Source organism: Protopterus annectens, chromosome 14.part0, assembly GCF_019279795.1.
Source record: "Protopterus annectens isolate FY-2018-M chromosome 14.part0, PAN1.0, whole genome shotgun sequence".
NCBI classification, from domain to species: domain Eukaryota; kingdom Metazoa; phylum Chordata; order Ceratodontiformes; family Protopteridae; genus Protopterus; species Protopterus annectens.
Window position 1 is genome coordinate 314,733,435 of NC_056748.1, and position 22,326 is coordinate 314,755,760.

Consider the following 22,326-nt stretch of genomic DNA (forward strand, 5'->3'; position numbering starts at 1 on the left):
TACAAATGCAGCCGGGGGTTTAGGCATAGGAGTTTACTTTGCAGGGCAATGGTTCTCAGTGCCATGCCTTGCTCATTGGTCTAAAGATTGAAAATGGGACATTGCCTTTTTGGAGATGATGCCGATTTGGGTGGCTTCTGTGGTATAGCAGGATCGTTTGAGAAGAAGAAGGAGGGTGGTGTTTCATTCAGATAATATTGTGGTGGGAAAGTGTTGCAGGTTGAGATAGCTAAATCCCCTCATTTGTTATTGGTTCTTTGTAAGCTTGTGTTGCAAAGTTTGTTGATTAACTTTTCATTTACTGGGTTGCATGTGTCTGGGGTTAAGAATGATATAGCTGACAGTTTGTCTCGTTTTCAGTTTTGCAGATTTCGGCGGGTGGCTCCAACAGCAGCATTGCATCTCTCAGCCATTCCAAATGAGATTTGGCAGATTGGCCAGTAGTAATCAGCAGGTTGGTGCAACAGTCATGGGCAGTATCTACAAGGAGAGCTTATGATAGGGCATTGTCTGATTTTGACAGTTATCTGAGGCAGTTACTGGATGAAGAGTGTGGGTGTTCGGAGAGTTTGTTGTCCTGTTATTTAGCCGTGTTGAGGGAACAGGGTAAGGCAGTTTGAACGATGAGGGTGGCATTGGTAGCTATTGGGACATTGGCTTGGTTGGCCTGATTAGAGGATTGGACTAGGTCATGGTTGGTGGGGTGAGTATTGAAAGGTTAGGGTAGTGTTGAAGGTCCTGCTACAGATAGGAGATGGCCTATGACTAAGGAGATTTTAAGAATGTTGCTAAGGGGTTTAGGTAAAGTACGTGGATGTTAGGATGATTATGTGTTGTGGAGTATGCTAAGCATGTGGATGTATTGATGGGCTTTTCATGTGTCTGAGTTGTTGGGTTCCTTGGTGTGGGATGATGTGCTTATATTGGGGTCTATATTAAATAAACAAAAGTTTATCTTACCAAACGCTGACATGAGTGAAAATCCCGGAACCTGAAACTGGAATTGTGAGATCGCAGTACAGTGAAGATGGGAATATTTGCCCTTTCCTCACTGTAGTGCGATCTTGGAGTTGAAATATATATATTTAGCGGGGGGGGGGTGCAGCCCCCCACAATTGCAGTTTCGAGTCCCGGGATTTTTGAAAATGTCAGCGTTCGGTAAGATAAACTTTCGTTTATCTAATATAGACCCCATATATTGCCCAGGGCAGTGCATGTTAGGCTGAGGTCTTCAAAGATAGATCAGGAAGTGAGGGGGTCCCCGATAGTTTTGGAAGAGGTTGAGTCAAGAGGGAGATGTCCTGTGGTGTGGGGGAAAGCGATTGTGGGTGGCTAAAAGAGGTAGAGTTCAAGGGTTAGTTTTTACATCAGTAGGTGGTAGAGTGCTGATGGGTGAGCAGCTGAACTTGATTATAAAAAGGGCTCTTAGTAGTGTTGGTTTAGAAGGGGATACATTTTCTTCCCATTCTTTCAGGATGGGCAGGGCATTGGATTTAGCGAAGGGAGAATGTTCGATTGAAGTTATCAAGAAGGTGTCTTCCAATACCTTTTTGACTTATATTAAGTAGTTTGATGAGAAGTTTCAGTTTAATTTTTTTTGTTTTTAGGTGAAAGAAGGATCATCATCTTGGATCATATTCTTTTATATATTGGACAGTTAGGCGTGCAGCAATTAGACACAATGGAATGAATTTGGATTCGGAGCATTTTGGACTAAAGGTCATCTGGTATGGTGTTAGAGGCTTGATGTGGAGCCGAATATTGAAGTTATTTACCATGTTGCAGAGTCAGTAGGGATTGCCGCCTGTTTTGTTGATCCATTTAGAGGGGAATGATTTGGGTGGAATTCAGAAAAGGCAGTTGGTTTATCACATTTGCGAGGATGTTTTAGCATTGAGAAGGCTTTATCCATCAGTGGTTTTGATTTGGCCTGAGATTATTCCCAGGTTATTTTGGAGGGAGGCAAAACATTTTTCTGTGGTGGAGAGGGCCCAGAAGTAAGTTAGTTTCATTGGCAAAATATTTGAAAGAAATGGGGAGTGCGTACTATATGGCATGTGGAGTTGAGAACAAGGATCCCATGTGGTATAGGACAGATGGAGTTCATCTCAGTGAATTTGGTCTTGATTTGTTTAACCTTAATTTGAGATTGATGTTGGAGGATTTAGTGAAAGGGGGTATTGTGTGAGGGGAACAGCCCTTTCAGGCTGGTGGGCATAGAAGAGGGACAGGTTGGCCTTTTGTTCCCCCTCAGGAGGATAATTGGAATTTGAGGTGGTGAAATTTTGATGATGGAAGACTTGGAGTGGAAGAACTGGATTGGTGATATGCTAAGGTAAGCGGGGATGCTGCCTTTGTGATTACAATGATAAGTGAGCAAGTGGGGGATGCTGCTTATCCAAGGGTGAGCGGGTATGCTGCCCTTATGTTTAGTCATGTTATTCTGTTTCAGTGAGTTGAATTTGTTTGTTTCAATAAAGTTTCCATGTTTACTATTTCATTATTCATTACAATAAATGTGGTCAAAAGTCTGTGGGTGTCTGTGTAGTCTTTAATAGGACTGTGACAACTCAACATGTTATTCTTAGGAGGTTGAAAGAATCTACTTTTGGCCCTTTGTCTCCAATTATGTTTGGCTTGTCCAAATTTCTTGAGCTAAGAGGTTGAGAGGTATAGTTTGAGTGCATCATTCTTATAATGCATCATTATTATTATTATCACTTTAGTAGCAACAGTTAGAGAATCAAAAAAAAAAATTCGAGGGAGCAAGCCCCTAATCCCCCCTTGTGGGGGACTTTGCCCTAACATTCTTCCTGCTTTATTTTCCTCACTCTAAGATCACTGCAAGAGAAAAAGTAAAACACTGACCTTCAAAGAAAAAAACATGTAATTCTTTCTCTGATGCAAACTGACCTCAGATAACCCCACAACTTGCCATCCTGCAAGTATTATGAAGTGAAGTGAGCACTGAAACACAAGCAACTGCCAATCTTGAGTTATGTTTGACCAATTCCTAATCAAGTTCAATTGATAAGAGCAAGTGACTGTAAGGTAATAAAACATATGTATTTACTCAGTTTCTGACTGTTGTTACAATTAGACTTCTCCTTTTGAAAATGCTGTTTTATCAGTGACATAATACTAACTCGACACAAATGCATAATTCTGTGACTCAACACAAGTTTTGGCCTGTGTGAGTGAATTGCATAAGCACAGCTTGCATGCATACATTGTACAATCACTGTCAGACATGCAGGTTGTAAGTTTTTAAAGCTTATTGATTTAACAATTGTGATTTATACCGTAATTACTCTTGTAATAAAAATGACAACCACAAGAATTTGGTTTGTTGAGCACTAGCCTATGAAATGAAAACATCTTATTCTGGAAATATGTAGAATATAGGTTTATTATCAATATGTAATTATTTAGAACAGTAATGTGAAAGATTGCAAGTTAAAAATTAATATTCAGCTACAAAAGAAGCGGTTGTAATAATTAAGCTGTTGTTTATAAAACATCATTTAATTTAGCCACAATTTGTAAAAATACGATATTCTGTTAGTGAAAACAATGTTTTTAATGCCATTTCATGTCTATTGAAAACAGCCATTCAACAGGAAACATTTAGGTATTGATCAGTCTTTGGTAGACATATCCTTGCTGTCTTCTTATCTTGAAAACATACGCTCCTAGGGCAACAATTATGACAACCATTGCTGACAAGGTGAGGATGACAGGTGTATTTACTTGAGAAGTTTCGTGTTGAGCAGGATCTTGGAATACAGCTGCAGGAAGAGTTAGAAAAACAGTTTATTTACTTAGTGGCCCTTTCTCAGTAGTTTGTTCTTTCATCTACAAATACTAACATAGCGCTCTCTCTCTCTCTCTCTCTTTCTCCGTCTCTTTCTCTCTCTCTCTCTCTCTCTCTATATATATATATATATATATATATATATATACATACATATAAATATATACACACGGGTCTACTTTTAAAGCTCAAAGTTTCAAAACTTTGAATTTCTTATGGACAAGACCATAAGATTGAAGTTTTGAAACTTTGAACTGATTAAATGGAGATTGCTGTACAGCGCAGAACAGGAAATTTACTGTTTTCCTCGCTGTAGTGAGATATCGGAGTTGGTATATTTAATTAGCAGGGGATGTGGGGGTCCAGGGGTTGCTCCCCTGCACGATTGTAAAAGAAAATTGTTTTTATTTTTTTTCGAAGTTTCATAGTTTCAGAACTTCAATCTTATGGTCTCGACCATAAGAAATTCGAAGTTTTGAAACTTTGAGCTTTAAAAGTAGATACACACACACACACACACACACACACACACACACACACACACACACACACACACACACACACACACACACACACACACACACACACACACACACACACACACACACACACACTCACACACACACACACACACACACACACACACACACACACACCAAACAACATGCTTTTTCATGTCTTTCTGGCTATTTAAAATTATTGAGGTTCATAAAATAGCAGCAAAACTTAATTGCCTTTAGAGTAGTGTTTTGTTGATCACTCCTCCTTTCAGTATGATTAGATAGCATTAAGCATAGCCTCATAGCAGACAGTTACCCATTAGGGCTACTTTATCTTTGCTCCTGAACTCTAATGAACAGTTCAGTCAGACAGTCACTGCTGACATTTTACAAATGATCCCATAACTCGCGTGCAGAACAAATGCTACCAGGATAGCAATGTTGTAATGTAATGCCCTTTGCACCTACCAAGAATTTAGTAACACAGCCAGTATTAGGATGTTAAAGCTAAGGCATGCTGTAATTTCTGCACCGGTTGCATGTTGGCACAGCTCAAGATACATAGATACATATAAGTACAATTCTTGCAGGTCGATACCACGTCTGTCAGGCAAAGTGAACAATAAAGTAACACATACACTCCATGTTGCTGTAGTGCTAAGTTGCCTTTTCTGTTTTTATGGTCATAAGATGTTAATCTGTTTAATAAGCTTTCTTGCAAAAAGTGCATAAACATGCTTCCACAATAGCTTCCTCCCCTCACGTACAATGCAAATCATTGCTGTGTCTCTGATAAGGTGTACTGCAAGGACTTCCTAGTGGAAGTGAATGACCTAATGCTAAGTAATTTGTGGAAACCAATATTTTATATGCTGAGAAAGATATTAATAAAACATGTAATAAATTAGACTGTGGCAGTGCATTGTGAAAAAGTACTCTGTTCTCTCATGGAAATCTGAAAATCACTCCATCATGTAAGGGTTGATGTGAAATGTACGTTTTATATTCTAAACTACAAATGTAAATTTCAGTACTATATCTCACACTGTTTTCAAGTGATTGCAAGTTTTCTCAAATTTACTTCTAGACCTCTAAAACACACCTGTGAAAAATAGGGTCTATGTCATAAAACCGAAAACGCAAACTCTCGAACACTCACAAGCGAATAATCAAAAACTCGAAACTGGTATTGTGGGGGGCTGTGCCCCCCCCCCTCTAAATAGATATTCCTACTCTGAGATCGCACTACAGTGAGGAAAGGGCAAATATTCCGGTCTTCACTGTACTGTGATCCCAAAATACCATTTTCGATTTTCTGATTATTCGCACATGTGAGCATTCGAGAGTTTGCGTTTTCATCTTTCTGAAGTAGACCCGAAAAATATTATATTCTTGATTTTTAGAAGGTTCTTGGAATTCTGTCACTGTTTCTGTGATTTGTGCTTTCTCTCAGTAGTCAACCGGAACATTAGAAAAAAAAAAATAAGTCCATTGTCCTGGAACTATAACTCTGTTTTTGATCCATGGATAATCTTCTATATCTATAACTACCCTTACAGCATGAGACTTAATGAAATCCTTTTCCAAATATTAGGAAAAGTCTTTACCTATATTCATTTTAAAATATGAAGTAGGAATCAACTAATACAAAGTACGCAAGTTTTCAGTGTCACATTTGTTCCATAGTGATGGAAAACCTAAATATTTAAGCATTTCTGTGCAACATTTTATTGGTAGTATTCTTCTTAAAAATTAAAAAAGATAACATGCAGTATTTTGCCTTCCAGTTTTATGAAGTTGTCTTTCTCTAGTATAAAGTCTAAACCCTTAATAATTCTCAAAGCCCAAAGTATTTGCTGCTAATGCTTATATTTTCTTTTCTTCCCTTTAATGCTGGAAAAGTTCCAGTATACAGCTATTGGGGGTTTCTCTCACTTGTGGCTTAGTAAAACAACCTGTTCATACCTAGTAATGATTCCATGTTTTTATGCCTTGGGACTTATTCCTTAATCCATTAGAGCCTGCAGACATATTTACTACTTAATGTTTTTTCCTAAAACCATCACAGTTAATAATTCTCACAGTCTGCCTGTACCCATGTTGGCAACAGTACTAAATTCACCTGCTACCATGATGTACAGTCGACACTGAGGCTTTCCTTTCTAAGGGCAGACTGAGGTACCTGTGATTCTGAATTCAAAGCAAATAATCATTGGGACAGGCATGTACCTCAGAAGTCCACAAACTTACTTACTGGAAATCTTTATCTTGGAACCCCAACATGTTTTTTGCTTTTTTTCATTGTATCTTTGTTCTCCAGCTGACTTTAATGCATTAATATTATTCTAGATGCTTTTTATAAAATGTTAGTATGTTTTTCCACAAAAATAGTCAGTATAGGGTCTGACATATTAATGTGATGATGCCTTAGTGCTTTTTATTCCCTTCCCATAATCCATTTTAGTCCTCTTTATATGATCCATGCTAGACATAAGGAAGTGGTGTTGCCTTCCTGGTCTATTGTGATATAGTGAAAGCAGTGTGAATCACTGGCATCATATACACCTTTTGTAGCAGGAATTCTTGAATTTTATTCCTGAATGACTATCATATACATTTCTCTCAGAACCTATTTTAAGCAATTCAGAGCAGTTTTTAAACTCCGGCCAAAGAAAGTATCTGAATTCCAGTCTTTTGTAGGACTTGTCATTGACAGACCCTCCATCACTCTTTCCTTGAGCAAGCACTGCAGTCCAAGAGCTGTTAATCAACACTTCAAAGAACTTTTTCTGCTACTTACAAATGTCTGCAGCAGTAGGAAGAATAATTGTTTATAATTATAAATGCTGGTGAAATGGGCTAATGTGCTTGCTGTTTTGTTTAGAATTACTTTACAGGCACTGTACAAAATGTGAAACTATCTGTTCCTGAATTTGCGTTAGTAGAATTTTTAAAATTGAAACACAAATGCCTTCCTATATTTCATTTTCCCACTTCTGTTGCATTGATACCCATTGGTTTGTTAAATTTAAACATACTAACACAATCAAAATCATAATGCTTGAGTATGGCATATCAGCACATCTCTGTATAAGACTATCACTGATGTTACAGCTAGAGAAAACATCACTTGCAAGTGAATCACTATGTAAAAGATGTGGTCAGCTATTAGGGTTACCATCTGTTTAGATCCCCAAGGTTGGACAATCTTACTGAATCTGAGATTGTGCAGGACAAACCATATCAATAAATGAAAAAGAATAAAGACTGATGTGCACTGTTGGTTATTTATACTACTTTATATGATATTGAGATTATTTAAATGTAGTATCAAAGCTTTCTGTGACATTTAGGGAAAAGTCAGAAATATTTTTTCTTGTAAAATATCAAAACATTTGCCATATTTTGGGCCCCCACTCCCCCATGAAGGACTGATCTGTCTGAATGAGTACTGTGCTGCAGGATGAGAGAAGTGGTGATACTAATATTGCTTCTCTTCCTTTCTACAAAATGGCAGTGGAAAACAAGTTTCACAATAGACTCTTTTTTCTTGTATACCAGCTGCTGACCTGCTGATGTCAGGACTAATTGCCTATAATTCTGTGGGGAGTTCCTGACAGGGTGAAATACATATTTCCCTGTGCCTTTGCTATGCCTTGCAGACATAGGCAAATTACTCACCAAAAGTGTGTGAGGTGTTGAACTTAAAAACTGTGGGCGGATTTTCCCTTGTTTTGATTCCAAAGCAAGAAAATTAAAGTTTCATGAGGTACAGGACAGATTCTGGTACCTTGAGTTAAGCTGTAGGAGAGGGTAGACTTTTCCTTTAACTCAGTTCCTGTTAAGGTTGTCTGCTTCGTCCTGGCAGTTTCAGTGTCTGTTCTAGAATACAAAGAGACTAGACATGACTGCCACTTAAGGGAATAGCAATGTCTTCTCTGCAACACATTAGTTACTTTTTAGAAAAGTTTCAACAGTGGAATTTTAGATCTGCCTACTTACAGCACATTCTACTACCAGCCACAATGTACTTTTGGCCACATTCACTTCTTTGTCTTTTGTACTACATATACAGCTGGGATACCACTCCTCATTTAAGCCCTTACTATCTCCCAACACTTTTTGTTTACAGTGATAACCCCCCCAACACATTTCCCCTGTTGCACGTAAACACAACTTATATGATTTTACTTTATTGCCTCTTCACACCTTTTCTTCAGTCCTATCCTACTTCCTGCCCTTCCTTCCCTTTTTCACACACATCCATCTTCCTCTGATAGTTCCCCTATTATTTGGTTCCTTACGATGATGCTAACCTAAATCAGCAAAAGTTATAAGCTATCATAATGCTTCCAACATTACAGGACTCTTACTATCTTTCCTATGTTATTTTGCTTATCCACACAGTGGTATTAAACTATGTTAGCTGGTGTTATAAGCTATTTTAATGGCTATAACAATACAGGAATCGTTATGGCATTGTATTCTTCATCAAGCCATTTATTGTAGAATATATCCTAGAATGTGGAAACCACTTCTGTTTGAGGAGATTATAACTCAATCATAATACGTCAGAAGTTGCCATTACTTTTAATTGTGCAATTCAAAATAAGTATTTTATGGGGCTTTCAGTCCCAATGAGAAGGAACAAGCCCCTTGCATTCCCTGAAACTTATATATACAAACTTTATGACTTACAATGTTGGAAAAATGAGACACTCCCTAAAACAGTACACAGTAGTCTCTGGCAGTCTTTTGGTTCACTTTGACAAGAGCAAACAAGTGATTTATGAGATCTTGAGACTCAGGGACAGGCGAGGATATCAGAACCCCCCCAGTGTTTTAACCTGAATCCACTAATACATGCTGTGTGTCCTATTCAGTAAACTAAACACAAGCTTCCCATTTAAGTAGAAAGCTGAAACCTTATTCTGCACCTGCATGTCATCCAGATAACTGACAGCTTACTGTAAATTCTCATTGCTCTAATAACTCTGTTACTGTTCAGAGACACAACGTTTGTAAATGACCAATCCTGAGAACTGTAGCACACTGTGAGACGATCATTTGTCCTTGGGACCAGCCTTGATCCTAACAAAGCTACTGTTTAGTTTCTCTTTGGCCAGTTTCATTCTGAAGTAAAAAGACTAAAGATTGGCCAGTCCAACAAAAAGAAGTTAAGAAATAAAATCTTCAGTCTGTAGGTATTGATATTAACCTACTAACCTAACATGGTAGTACTAACATACAGCTAAAACCAACTTTTCTTTCCACTGAATTCCAGACTCATGATATGCCTTTTACAAGACACATACATTCAAGGCAGATGTGGAAGAGTAATTGTTTACCCTTGAGAAGTGATCAAAACCCAAATCCACCCTGCATATCTGTGATATAAACAAGGGGAATGACAAAATTCATCTTTTCTGGTAGGTGGACCCAGAAGTTCTGTCATAGGATTGATTTTCTACATGCCTGTGTTTTAATTTTCTTGACTTGAGTAACATACAAATCCCAATTTGCTGAGAGATTTTAGCATAGACTTGATTAGTTGTGGAAATGTAGGACAACCATTTTTAAAGTAGAAATGAAGGAATGCTACTAATGAGTCTACCCTGCTAGTATAGAGAGCAGCAACAGTTCTTCCAGTGCTTTCTAGTGGGTACTGTGAAAGAGTTCATCACACACATAAACTGAAGACATATTAACTAACATCTTCAGTGAACATACAAGACCCTGTTTGTGAAGGCATATCAGCCAAAGAACCCAAAACGTTTAGAGCAAGAGATAACTCCAGCTTTACTTTCTTTAATTTATACTGGACATCTTTCTTTTTAATTGCTCTTCTTAAAGAATTTCCATCTCACTTGAAACAGTATCCTGAACATTTTCAGGTGTATCTTTATCATTGTCCTACACAGTCTCCATGAGAGAGGAATGTAGATCAGTGGCATAGGTCATGCCTAATCTCTTTGAATCCATTATAGAGATTACAGCCCTTGATTAAAATATAGAGTAACAAGGCAAGTTCATGATTTCTTACTCTAAGTGCAAGAAAAGGTACAAAAGAGATACCTATCAACTAAAGAGGGTTACTTTAAAATGACGCATTTTTCCTTCTAGGTTGCACAAATGGCTTCTAGAAAGTATTCATGCCTTCCATCAGGTTTCTACAAATTGCACTTTATAGCAGCTGCCACTCCTCTCAGAAGACTTCATCCAGCAGGTAGTGTGCCCAAATAATTGCTGCCATTGTCCAGATCTGGTCCAAACCAAAAAAGCTAGATAACTAGCTGGAATACGAACTAGAAAACAAAGATTACGGCTTCTATTTTGAACATAGCCGTTACTATCCCAAGCAAGTGCGCAGCTTCCAAGCCCTGACTACAAACTCTACCTACCTAGAAGTTGTAGTAATACAGATCCAGCATCACACGAGATAGTGCTGTTGCTGATTGTTTCTGTTCAGACTCTTGCCTCCATCAGCCAAGCTAGCCGCGATCCAGGAGAGGCTACTGTACCTCCCTCAGCACATGTGTTGCTCCTCCCCCACTCCTTACCTAATAGGAATCTATAAGTATACACCCACTACTGTGGCACCATTTTTAAGTCTTCTTTCCTCAACAAGAACATCTCCCTCATCCCATGCGGCATGTGCTTATAGCATTGGTCTAGCTTTATTAAACTGATATATACTGGAATACTTTGCTCCACATTTAATGAACAGTTTAATTGTAAAATACTGGATTCTGTCATCATTGAGCTGCTGCTCATGTCATTGCATAAACTAACTACTACAGCATATTGCTGTTTCCTTAATCACTATACTGATAACAAATCGTGTAAACTGTTGAAACTTTACTGCCTATTGCTTTGACTATACATTGGGTGCATGGTATCTGCGTCTATACTTTGATATTTGATGCATTGCATAGTCATTTGTTCAGTGTTTAAGATTTGTACCCCCTTCGGAGCTACTCTGTTCATGCAATGTTTAAATGATGCATATATGCTGTATCCTGGTAGTAATGGTTGTTGCAGTTACAGTTTAAGTGTGAGAACTAGCCTTGCCTATTAGCTCGGACTCTATTCCCTCCATTCTACATATCCATCCTTTTGTTTCCCTAATATTAGTTATTTTCTAAACTGCTAGCCTACTGCTTGGTGATGGTTCTCTGTGGTATTTCCAGTCCTGCTCGCCTAAATTCCCTTATCTCCCAGTTTACTCTCACCCACACACATATGTCTTACCCAGCTCTACCAATGGTTTTTACTCATTTCTTTTCAACTGTTACAGTGGTTATTACTCATTTCTTTTCATCTTTTACAGCCTAAACATCCCCTCGCATAACAAGGGCAGCCCATTCCTTGTCTGCTCTAACCCAGCATCTTGGACAGCTACAACTAGTGCATATCAGCGGCTCCCTCCCTGCAGTCTGCAAGATATTTTCTCCTAAGTAACATAGTGCAGGTGATTGCCTATGGTTTTTAAATTTTGTTTTTCCCGTCTCTGTAATACTTTCTGGCTGCACACACGCACGGACAGGCAGTATTCCGAGCCATTTTTGTGATCATATAATTGAATCTAACTAACCCAATTAGTGGTGTTGTTCCCCTTTCTGGCTATTAGATGGCAGTCTATCACTGCAAATAGTAAGCTCCCACTGTCCAAATAAAAAAAGCTAGATAATTAACTGGAATACGAACTAGAAAACAAAGATTACGGCTTCTATTTTGAACATAGCCGTAACTATCCCAAGCAAGTGCGTGGCTTCCAAGCCCTGACTACAAACTCTATCCACCTAGAAGTTGTAGTAATACAGACCCAACATCACACAGGATAGTGCTGTTGCTGTTTGTTTCTGTTCAGACTCTTGCCTCCATCAGCCAGGTTGGCCCCGCTCCGTTCACCCTTGCTACGCTTGGGCTCACTCCTCTCCCCTACCCTACCCCCAATTCCCACCCATCTCCATGTCAACTACATTTATACATAGCAATCCACTCCCCCCATACACCCAACAACCAATCCATATCCCTCCCACACCACATTTACTCAAACCTACAAATCCAGCCAATCACCACCTCTCCTTAATAATGAAGACATACCTCCTGCAAATGTCACTACTATCCTTATTATTATGTGCCTATCACACTTCATCTTTCAACTACCCAGAACAGAACAACTTCACACACCCCCATAAAGCCACTGCCAATTTCTCTCCCATTCTATCTACTTACTCCCTAACGATTAACCCCAGCTTATACAATACTACTGCTGTAAGCTATAGCCATATTGAACTCTTTACCTCTTAACCCAAATCAACAGCAACCCAAAAATACTGTACCATACTAGAAAAACTAGCAAACTTAATGCATAATGTCCATCACCAACTCCTAAGAGCTGGTGATATCCAGCCAAACCCAGGACCTAACAATACAAGTCCTCTGACCAATTCACATCAGCTTCCCAAGACAACACAACTTAACTCCAGGCCATTAAACAGTCTACTCCTCCTAAACCTAAATATTAGAAGCATAAACAATAAAACACATGAACTACACACTCTAATCTCTCAATACTCCCCTGATATAGTCAGTATAACAGAAACATGGCTAAAACCATCTACTCAAGATACCAAGATCCTACCACCTGGATATAGTATACTTAGGCAAGACAGACTAGGTAAAAAAGGTGGAGGCATTGCCCTGCTGTACAAAAATAGCTTATCCATAACTAAACTCGAGGTAACTACACTCCCTTTAGAAAAAGCAGAAATTCTCTTAGCAAAACTTAAAATAATTAACAGAAAAGCCATCAACCTAGTAACAGGATATATCCCACCAGGCAATAACATCCCTATCATGGAGACATTCCTTCATTGGCTATCTCAATCCACGCCTCAAGAGACAATTGTATTAGGTGGCTTTAATATGGACTGGCTCACATGCTCTGCTCAACAACCCACTAACTGCATCAATCTTCATACCTTCTCTCAAGTAATCAAACAGCCCACCAGAATAGTCAAAAACAGTAAAAAAGAAAGCCTATTAGACTGGATCTTACTAAATAAAATACCCTGCTCCTACTTAGCCAGAACCCTTCCAGACTCATTGAGTGACCATCAAACTACTTTCTTACTTAAATACAACTCCCATCACCCCCAAAGTCCTATACTTCAAAGAATTAGAAACAAAAAAACACTTTAACCCCACTCACTTCAGACAAGAACTAAAGCTATATAATTGGTCTGACCTTTATTACCTACCCTTAAATGAAGCTATTTAACACTTCAACTCCATCTTCTTAGATATATTAAAAAGACACACCCCTGCAAGAACTACTAGAGTAAAGTCAAAACCAGTTCCATGGTTAACTAGGGAAACTAGGCAAAAAATAGCTGAAAGAAATCGAGTCTAGACAACCTGGAGGTCCAATAAAAGCCCTAGTACACAGCAAGCCTACCTACAGATTAGGAATCTAACCAAAAAACTAGTTATCCAAGACAAGATAAACTACTTCATTACTCATCAAACCCAATACATGAATAAGCCTAAGAAATTCTGGGCAGGTTTAAACAAGTTACTACACCCTGGTAAAACCATTACCCCTCCCTCAAGATCAGGTTTAACAAAAGACAACATAGCCAAATCATTCAATACATTATTTACTGAAACTGTACAAGCTCTAGCCCAACAATATCTCACTGTCAACGGGTCTCCCCACCTCCACTAACAACATGCCCACTTTTAAACTGCAACCCACCCTAACCTCCTACATAAGTAAACTACTATCCCAGCTGAAACCCACAACACTAGGAATAGATTCCCTCCCCAATGAATTTCTAAAACTGGCAGCAGCAGAAATAGCTGTACCAGTTTCTATACTAATCAATAGACAAATCACTGAAGCTACAGTGCTCCTGATTTGGAAAACTGCCTATATCATACCTCTTCACAAAGGGGGCACTTCCTATGACATATCCAACTACCGACCAATCGCTATTCTATCTCCACTGGCTAAAATATTAGAAAAATGCATCCATCATCAACTTATGTCCCACCTTATAAATCAGGAACTCATATCTCAAACTCAACATGATTTTCGTCCAGGTCATAGTACCACCACAGCTCTGTTAGCATTCACAGATACCATAAACCATAACAGGAACAATGGTAAACTTACTTCTGCCCTTTTCTTAGACCTATCGAAAGCCTTTGATATGGTTAGCCATGACAAACTCATCTGCCACCTCAAAAACCTAGGATTAGACAACCAATCAATCTCCTGGTTCGACAACGATCTTAGGGTCAGGCAACAAGCAGTATGGTGGAACAATAACTTGTCTCCACTTTTGCCAGTCACTCTTGGGGTACCTCAGGGATCAATACTGCGTCCCTTGCTAGTCTAAATTTTCACAAACAATCTCCACTCAGCAGCAAATAGCACTAGCCTTATCCAATATGCAGACAATTCCACTATAATATGCAGTGCCTCAACCCTGCAAGAACTACACAATAAAACCCAGGATAATTTCCACTCAGTTGAAAAATGGCTTACTGACAGTGGCCTCATTCTTAACCCCAAAAGACCAAGATCCTGCTATTTCACCCCTCACAAAATACCAGCCTTACCACCACTTTCAATATTCACTCTAAAAATGGTACACTTATCACACCCGAATCTCACACAGAATTAGTAGGCGTCACCATTGATAACAAGTTAAAGTTTGATATCCACATTAATCTAGCTATTAAAAACACTCACAGAAAGCTAGGTAGTCTCTACAAACAAAAACCCTACTTGACCCATACTGCTAGGACCACAATTGCTTGCACTCACTTGCTCTCAACATTACGTTATGCATCCCCAATCCTAACAAATCTATCCAAAACAGAAACTGGCAAACTGGCAACCTGCTAAAATCAAATAGCCAAATTTGCTAATAACTCATCTTTTAGAACCCATCACTGTCATAACCTAAAACAATAGGACTGGCTTGAACTGCCAAATTTATTAATCTACAATCAACTTATCATTACTTATAAGCTGCTCCTCCACCCAAATAAAACACTGGCTTTAAGCAACCTAATTCAGCAGTATTCCTGTCCTAGGCAACTCTGCTCCACAGATAAGTTACTATTAACAGTTACTAGATCACACACCCATGCTGGTCACTCCCTCTACTCATCTTACATGTCCAGCATTTGGAACTTCCTGCCTCCATCCATTATCCTTGAATCTTCTCTATCCATATTTAAGAAATCTATCAAAAGCCATCTCAGCAACAAATGGTTATGTCCCTGCTCCACACCAGACTAACTTCAGTCCTACTCCACTCCTGTTATAATTCTTCCCTTAAACACATAATCTCCTGATTGGACTGTTTAGTCTTATCAATGCCACATTCAGATGCATGATGTGACTCTAGACAGATATTTAACATACTTTATTGTTTGTATATGTATTGATCATTATATATGTCTTTGTGAAGGAATTAATAATGTGTGCTCATCTATATTGTCTGGTTGAATATACTAGAAACACGTAAAATATATTGTTTGTATGTCTTGCATATGTGTTTCTTTGGAGCTTTTCTCCCCGGGCCTCCACTGAAAATGGACATGTATCCAGTTGGACTATCCCGGTTAACAAATGTAAAATAAAAATAAAATAAATAAATAAATCCTGGGAATATCCCACAACAATGTCAGTGTGTACATTCATTCCCTTGTTCCATACCAGGAAGCTCAGATATAGTAAAACCATAAAAACACTCAAATATGTCACAGTTAAACAATCATTCAGAGATGATGGATTCTCCCGCAACACTCCTATTTATTTTTTTATTTATTAATTAAACCTGGTTACAGTACTGTCCAACATGGACCTTTTCAGACTCATTCCCCTGGGAACAGACTCTGGATAGGCAACACGCCTAGTGTCACACAGCAGACATCTTAATGGAGAGATGAAAAGTCAGCAAGCAGAGGAGAATAGTAGTGCTCAAACTGAATTCATCTTCAAGTCTTGGTCAGTAACTTTGTGAAGTAGAACCTGTTTTTCACAAAATCTCTCCAAGACGACACTAATATATAGACTATTTATATAGCATATATCATGGACAGAAGTAGGTCAAAAGCACAAGACCCAGGATAAAAAAGTGCCCAATCCTGGTAGGTGCACTGGTGTCAGGACTGAAAAAATGACAGTGTAGAATCCTCAAAATACGGAAACATTCCTACAATGGGATTAGGCCAGGCCAAGGGGGAGAATGTTCTCCCTGTTGTAGAAGGAAGTAGCAGTCCACAAAAAAAAATCACAAAAATCGATTGGCTAAAGAAGTCCCATAAAGACAATAGCATGGACTATTAAGGATAAGAAAGAAATGATGTATTGTTACTATTATGTAAAAAGCCCAGAATTGCCAGACACAAGATATATAAAATGATTAAGAGAGAAATTAGAGGAAAGAAAAAATACTTCCGCAGAAAAACTATCAGAAGCTTCAAATACAAATTTGCTTTCATTAATACAACAGATTTTTGAAAAACAGTATATAGATCAAGAAACTTTGATCTGTTTGGAAAAAGAAACATCTGAGGAAGTGCAAAAATATAAACAACAAAACCTAGAGATATTTGAGAAATATAAAAAAGAAATATGGACATGGGAAAGAAAGAGAGATTTAATATGGTGCGATATTTATGCAAAGGAGAAAGCCAAGTTAACTAGTATAGAGAAGGCAGTCTCAGAGATATTCAAAGAGAAATATAGGCAAAGGCATTCAGATATAGAAAATTTCACAATAAAAAATTAATATCACAAAGATGTAATATGGAAAAGAAAATTAGTAAAGCAGAAGTTAAAGAAGTAGAAGTTGAAGGTATGGAGTGCCTGCGAAATGAAGAATTTAAGGTAGAACTATTTATACAGACTACATCACAGCATGATGGAGTGAGTCCCCATAACAAGGAAAAGCAAGAAGAACAGGAGGCATGTGAAGAAGAAATATGGACATGGGAAAAGAAAATAGATTTAATATGGTGTAATATTTATACAAAGTACAAAGCAAAACTAACCAATACAAAAAATCAACACCAAAGATATTTGAAGAGAAATACAGGCAAAGGAATCCAGATATGGAAAACTATACAATACAAAAAATATGAAGATGAAAAGTAGAAAAAGAGATTAGTAATGAAGAAGTCAAAGAAATATAATTTGAGCTTATGTAGCAGCTGCAATGAGAGGGATTCAGTGTAGAAAATCAAATGCAGAAAGCACCACAACAGGATAGAGCAATGGATATCCAAATTAAGGGGAAACCAGTGGAACAGGAAGCAATTGGTCAGGTGCCATATCAAGATATTTTGGAGCGTTCCACAGGTAACCAGTATAAATGTTCACTTGAAGCTAGACAGCAAGGGAAGGAACAGGAAAGTGTGGAAACTCTGATGCAGTCAATGTTGAGGAGTGATAGGCCAGTGAGTTCCCATATGACAGAGCAACAGATGACATAGGATGAAATTGAAGAGAATGTGCCACAGGAAGATGCTATAGAACTTTCTATAGAATGCCCACAGGAAACAGAAAACAAGGGATGTGCCCTCAGTTTAGAAGAAAATGAGCTAAGAGAAGAGTTGCTTGTTTTAATGGACATGGATAGCTATATTAAGATCATTGAGAAAATAGCTACAGAAGGTCAATCTTCTTCTTCTTCTTTCGGCTGCTCCCATTAGGCGTAGCCACAGCAGATCAACTGTTTCCGTTTCTTCCTGTCCTCTGCATCTTGCTCTGTCACACCAACCACCTGCATGTCCTCTCTCACCACATCCTTAAACCTTATCTTAGGCCTCCCTCTTTTCCTGTTACCTGGCAGCTTCATCCTTAGCATCTTTTTCCCAATATACTCTGCATCTCTCCTCAGCACATGTCCAAAGCAATGTAATCTTGCCTCTCTGGCTTTGTCTCCAAACCTTCCAACCTGGGCTGACCCTCTAATATACTTATTCCTAATCCTGTCCATCCTTGTCACACCCAGTGCAAATCTTAACATCTTCAACTCTGCCACGTCAAGCTCTGACTCCTGCCTTTTTGTCAATGCCACTGTCTCCAACCCATATAACATAGCAGGTCAATAAAACCCAAAAATTAAAACGTCTGATAAAACAAATGAATGCAGTAATTAGGACTGTCCATAGAGATCTATGCGATATAACAGAAGTAAACAGGATATATTACTGTGCTGCAAAATTAATAACTGATAAAGTTCTACCACAAGATTATAGGGTAGTGAGGGAAAGGAAAGGGAGAAATCGAATACCATCATGGAAGTATCAAATAGAGAAAGCTATAAATCAAGACAGAGTGCCACTGTTAGAAGATTATAGAAGAGGGAATAGAGCAACAAAAATACTAAGAAAGATAGATGTGAATAAAGCAATGGACAGTATTAGAATAGACCAGGATCTGTTATGCATTATCACAAATAACAAACTAAAAATTTCAGCACAGGTGGAAAAACTTAGAAGATACACAGATAAATATAAGGGAAAAGTACAAAATAAGCAATTTATTGATGACCCAAAAAAGTTTTATAGAGAATTGGGAAATAAGGTAAAAGGAATTGAAAAACTGCCAAAAAAAGAGGAAGTAGATACATTTTGGAGAAGTATCTATGAAGATCCTGTGGAACATAAGAAAGATGCAAAATGTATAGAAAAAGTAAAAGAAAGAATACGAAGTTTAAAGATACATGATATGAAATGGGATGAAAAAACAGCCAGAGAGATTGAAACAAAGTTAAGAAAAGCCTCTAAATGGAAAGCCCCAGGCCCAGATGCAGTACCCAACTTTTGGTTAACGTACTAACATCTTTGCAAGAGGATTTAGCCATGAGTAAGAACTATTTATATGCACACCCCGAACAGACACCACACTGGCTAATAACAGTCAAAACTATGCTCTTACTTAAGAGTGAACCTGCAAGCTACCCTAAAAATTATAGACCAATAACTTGCCTTCCGACGACGTATAAACTATACACGGGAACTGACGCTGATAGTTTATAGTCATTTAGAAGAAAATTCAATTATGGCAGTAGAACAAAAGAGCAATAAAAGAAAGTCATATAGAACAAAGGATCATTTGTTGTTAAATAAAGTTATAGTGGACAACTGTAAAAAGGGGAAGAATCTAAGTATGCCATGGATTGACTACAAAAAAGCATTTAATAGTATCCCACATTCATGGATAAAAAGAGTGCTTAAAAATGTATAAGATACATCCTACACTGACTGATTACATTACAGTAAACAAGAAACAATGGCAAACCACTTTGCAATTAAGCCATGATAAAGGACAGATTATTATCCCAGGGATAAAAATTCAAAGGGGGATATTCCAGGGTGACTCTCTGTCACTGTTGATATTCTGCCTTGCCATTACTCCATTAAGCTGTTTACTTAACAGCTTAGGCCATGGCTACAATTTGGCTCCTAGAAAAACAACAAAGTCTAATGGCTTTTCATCTTCTTTGTCTATGATTTAAAACTGTATAGCTCATCAGATGAGGAACTGAAAGCACAGCTGCAGGTTGTCAAAACTTTTTCAGATGATATTAGAATGTAATTTGGTCTTGATAAATGTGCAAAACCAACCTTTAAAAAAGGAAAACTGCAACATCAGGAAAACATCAGTTTGGGACAAGAATGTGGTATAAAAGAACTTGAGCAAGAGGGAGTGTATAAATACTTGGTAATTGAAGGATCAGCAATAAAACATGAACAAATGCAAATAAAACTCAGTAAGGAATACTTTAGAAGACCTAATGATGAGAACAGCATTGACATTTAGGAACAAGATCCAAACTATAAACTGATTTGCTCTTCCTGTCCTAAGTTATAGTTTTGGAGTGATTGACTGGCCCCAAAAAATGTTAGATAGATTAGATATTAAAACAAGAACAATGCTTCATACTCACCAAATGATTTATAAAAATCAGTGTATACCAAGATTATATATTTCCCATTCTGAAGGAGGGATGGGCCTCTTTGAAATTGATTACATATTTAGATCTGCAATTGTTGGACTCCACACATATCTAGTGACCTCACAAGATCCAAATGTAGTGAACGTTTTGAAACATAAGGAGAATAAATCCAAGATGACTTCTCTGCTTATTTTAGCAGAAGCATATTGATGTCAAGCAGGAATGGAAATCAAACCAGAAGTAGATAAAAACCAGGCAGCAACTGAATGTGCCAAAAAACAAAAGAAATAATATATTGATGGACCAGATGAGAAGGCAAGAAATGTGGAAAAAACATAAATATAGTTGCAAGCATAGAAAACATCTGGAAGAGCCTCATGTTGATCAAGAACGAATGCAGGAATGGTTAAGGAGAGGCAAATTCAAACCAAGAAATGAAAGGTTAATATTGGCAGTCCAAGATAGTGGACTACGTACATGCTGGTTTATAAAGTCCATTGATCATGTGAAAGAAACAGACAAATGTAGGTGTTGTAAAACTGAATTGGAAACAGTCACATACCCTGTTGCTGGTTGCGACACACTAATGGCAGACAGACTGTATACTGAAAGGCATAATAATGTAGTGAGACTGTTACACTGGGGATTGTGCAAACATTATGGTATTAAAGTGACTGAAAAAGACTGGAAACATGAGTCACAAAGGATCATAGAAAATTAAGTTTATATCACATGGGATCACCCATTACCAGCAGTTCAAAAGATAGATGCTAGAAAACCGGATATAACGGTCCAAGAAAAGAAGATAAAAGTAGCATTGATAATTGAAATCTTCACACACAGTTACTATAGTGTCTTATGTACAAAGAGACACAAAGTCATAAAATATCAGGATCTGCAGGCAGAAATGAGAGCAATGTGTAAGAATGATACCCAGACAGTTCCAATAGTAGTGGGAGCCATGAGTCTTATAAAAAAGAATTTACAATCATATTTAGATATGTTACCAATCCATGTAACCCCATACGAATTACAGAAGGAGTCATTACTGGGCACATTGTGGGTGCTGCGAACAGCACTTTTGCCTGACATCAAAGATTGAAACAATACTAATTTCATGAACTTTAATCATACTTTGACTTAGGAATGGGGTCCATTCCCATCATGGTATTAGAAACCCGAAAGATTTGGAGAAATTAGAACAGACAAATGATGAAGTAATCAGTCTCCGGGCAATATAGGCAGCTTGTAACCAATTAATATCTGCTACAGTTTTTATCAGTTCCAGATTCCTGCCAAGCCACATTGTCCATTACAAGGGAGGTCTGCTGTTATTATTTATCCTTCATAATGTTGCTTTGCCTGGTGTAGTTACTTAACTGTTGAAGGCCCCTGTAATGCATATTATGTCTGTGTTTGGATTTGAGGTCTGCTGTTACTATTTATCCTTCATAATGTTGCTTTGCCTGGTGTAGTTACCTACCTGTTGAAGGCCCCTGTAATGCATATTATGTCTGTGTTTGGATTTGAGGTCTGCTGTTACTATTTACCCTTTGTAATGTTGCTTTGCATGGTGTAGTTACCTACCTGTTGAAGGCCACTGTAATGCATATTATGTCTGTGTTTGGATTTAAACAGATGCCCAGCTGTACCTGTTGAAGGTCTCTGTAATGCATATTATGTCTGTGTTTGGATTTGAGGTCTGCTGTTACTATTTATCCTTCATAATGTTGCTTTGCTTGGTGTAGTTACCTACCTGTTGAAGGCCCCTGTAATGCATATTATGTCTGTGTTTGGATTTGAGATCTGCTGTTACTATTTACCCTTTGTAATGTTGCTTTGCCTGGTGTAGTTACCTACCTGTTGAAGGCCCCTGTAATGCATATTATGTCTGTGTTTGGATTTGAACAGATGCACAGCATCACTACCCCAGCTCTGTGTTTGGATTTGAACAGATGCACAGCATCACTACCCAGCTGTTAGGGTTTCCATTCTGAACCATGTAAAACATCATCTCAAG

At 38.0% G+C, this 22,326-nt stretch overlaps 1 protein-coding gene across 1 annotated transcript in view; it reads right to left on the reverse strand.

Moving 5' to 3' along the window:
- Window positions 1-22,326, reverse strand: part of LOC122788658 (deleted in malignant brain tumors 1 protein-like) — a 1,289,564-nt gene that overhangs the window by 671,378 nt on the left and 595,860 nt on the right. The window contains exon 23 of the mRNA XM_044055554.1: window positions 3,632-3,788. Coding sequence (XP_043911489.1) covers window positions 3,632-3,788 — 157 coding nt within the window. The remainder of the gene's footprint in view (window positions 1-3,631; window positions 3,789-22,326) is intronic.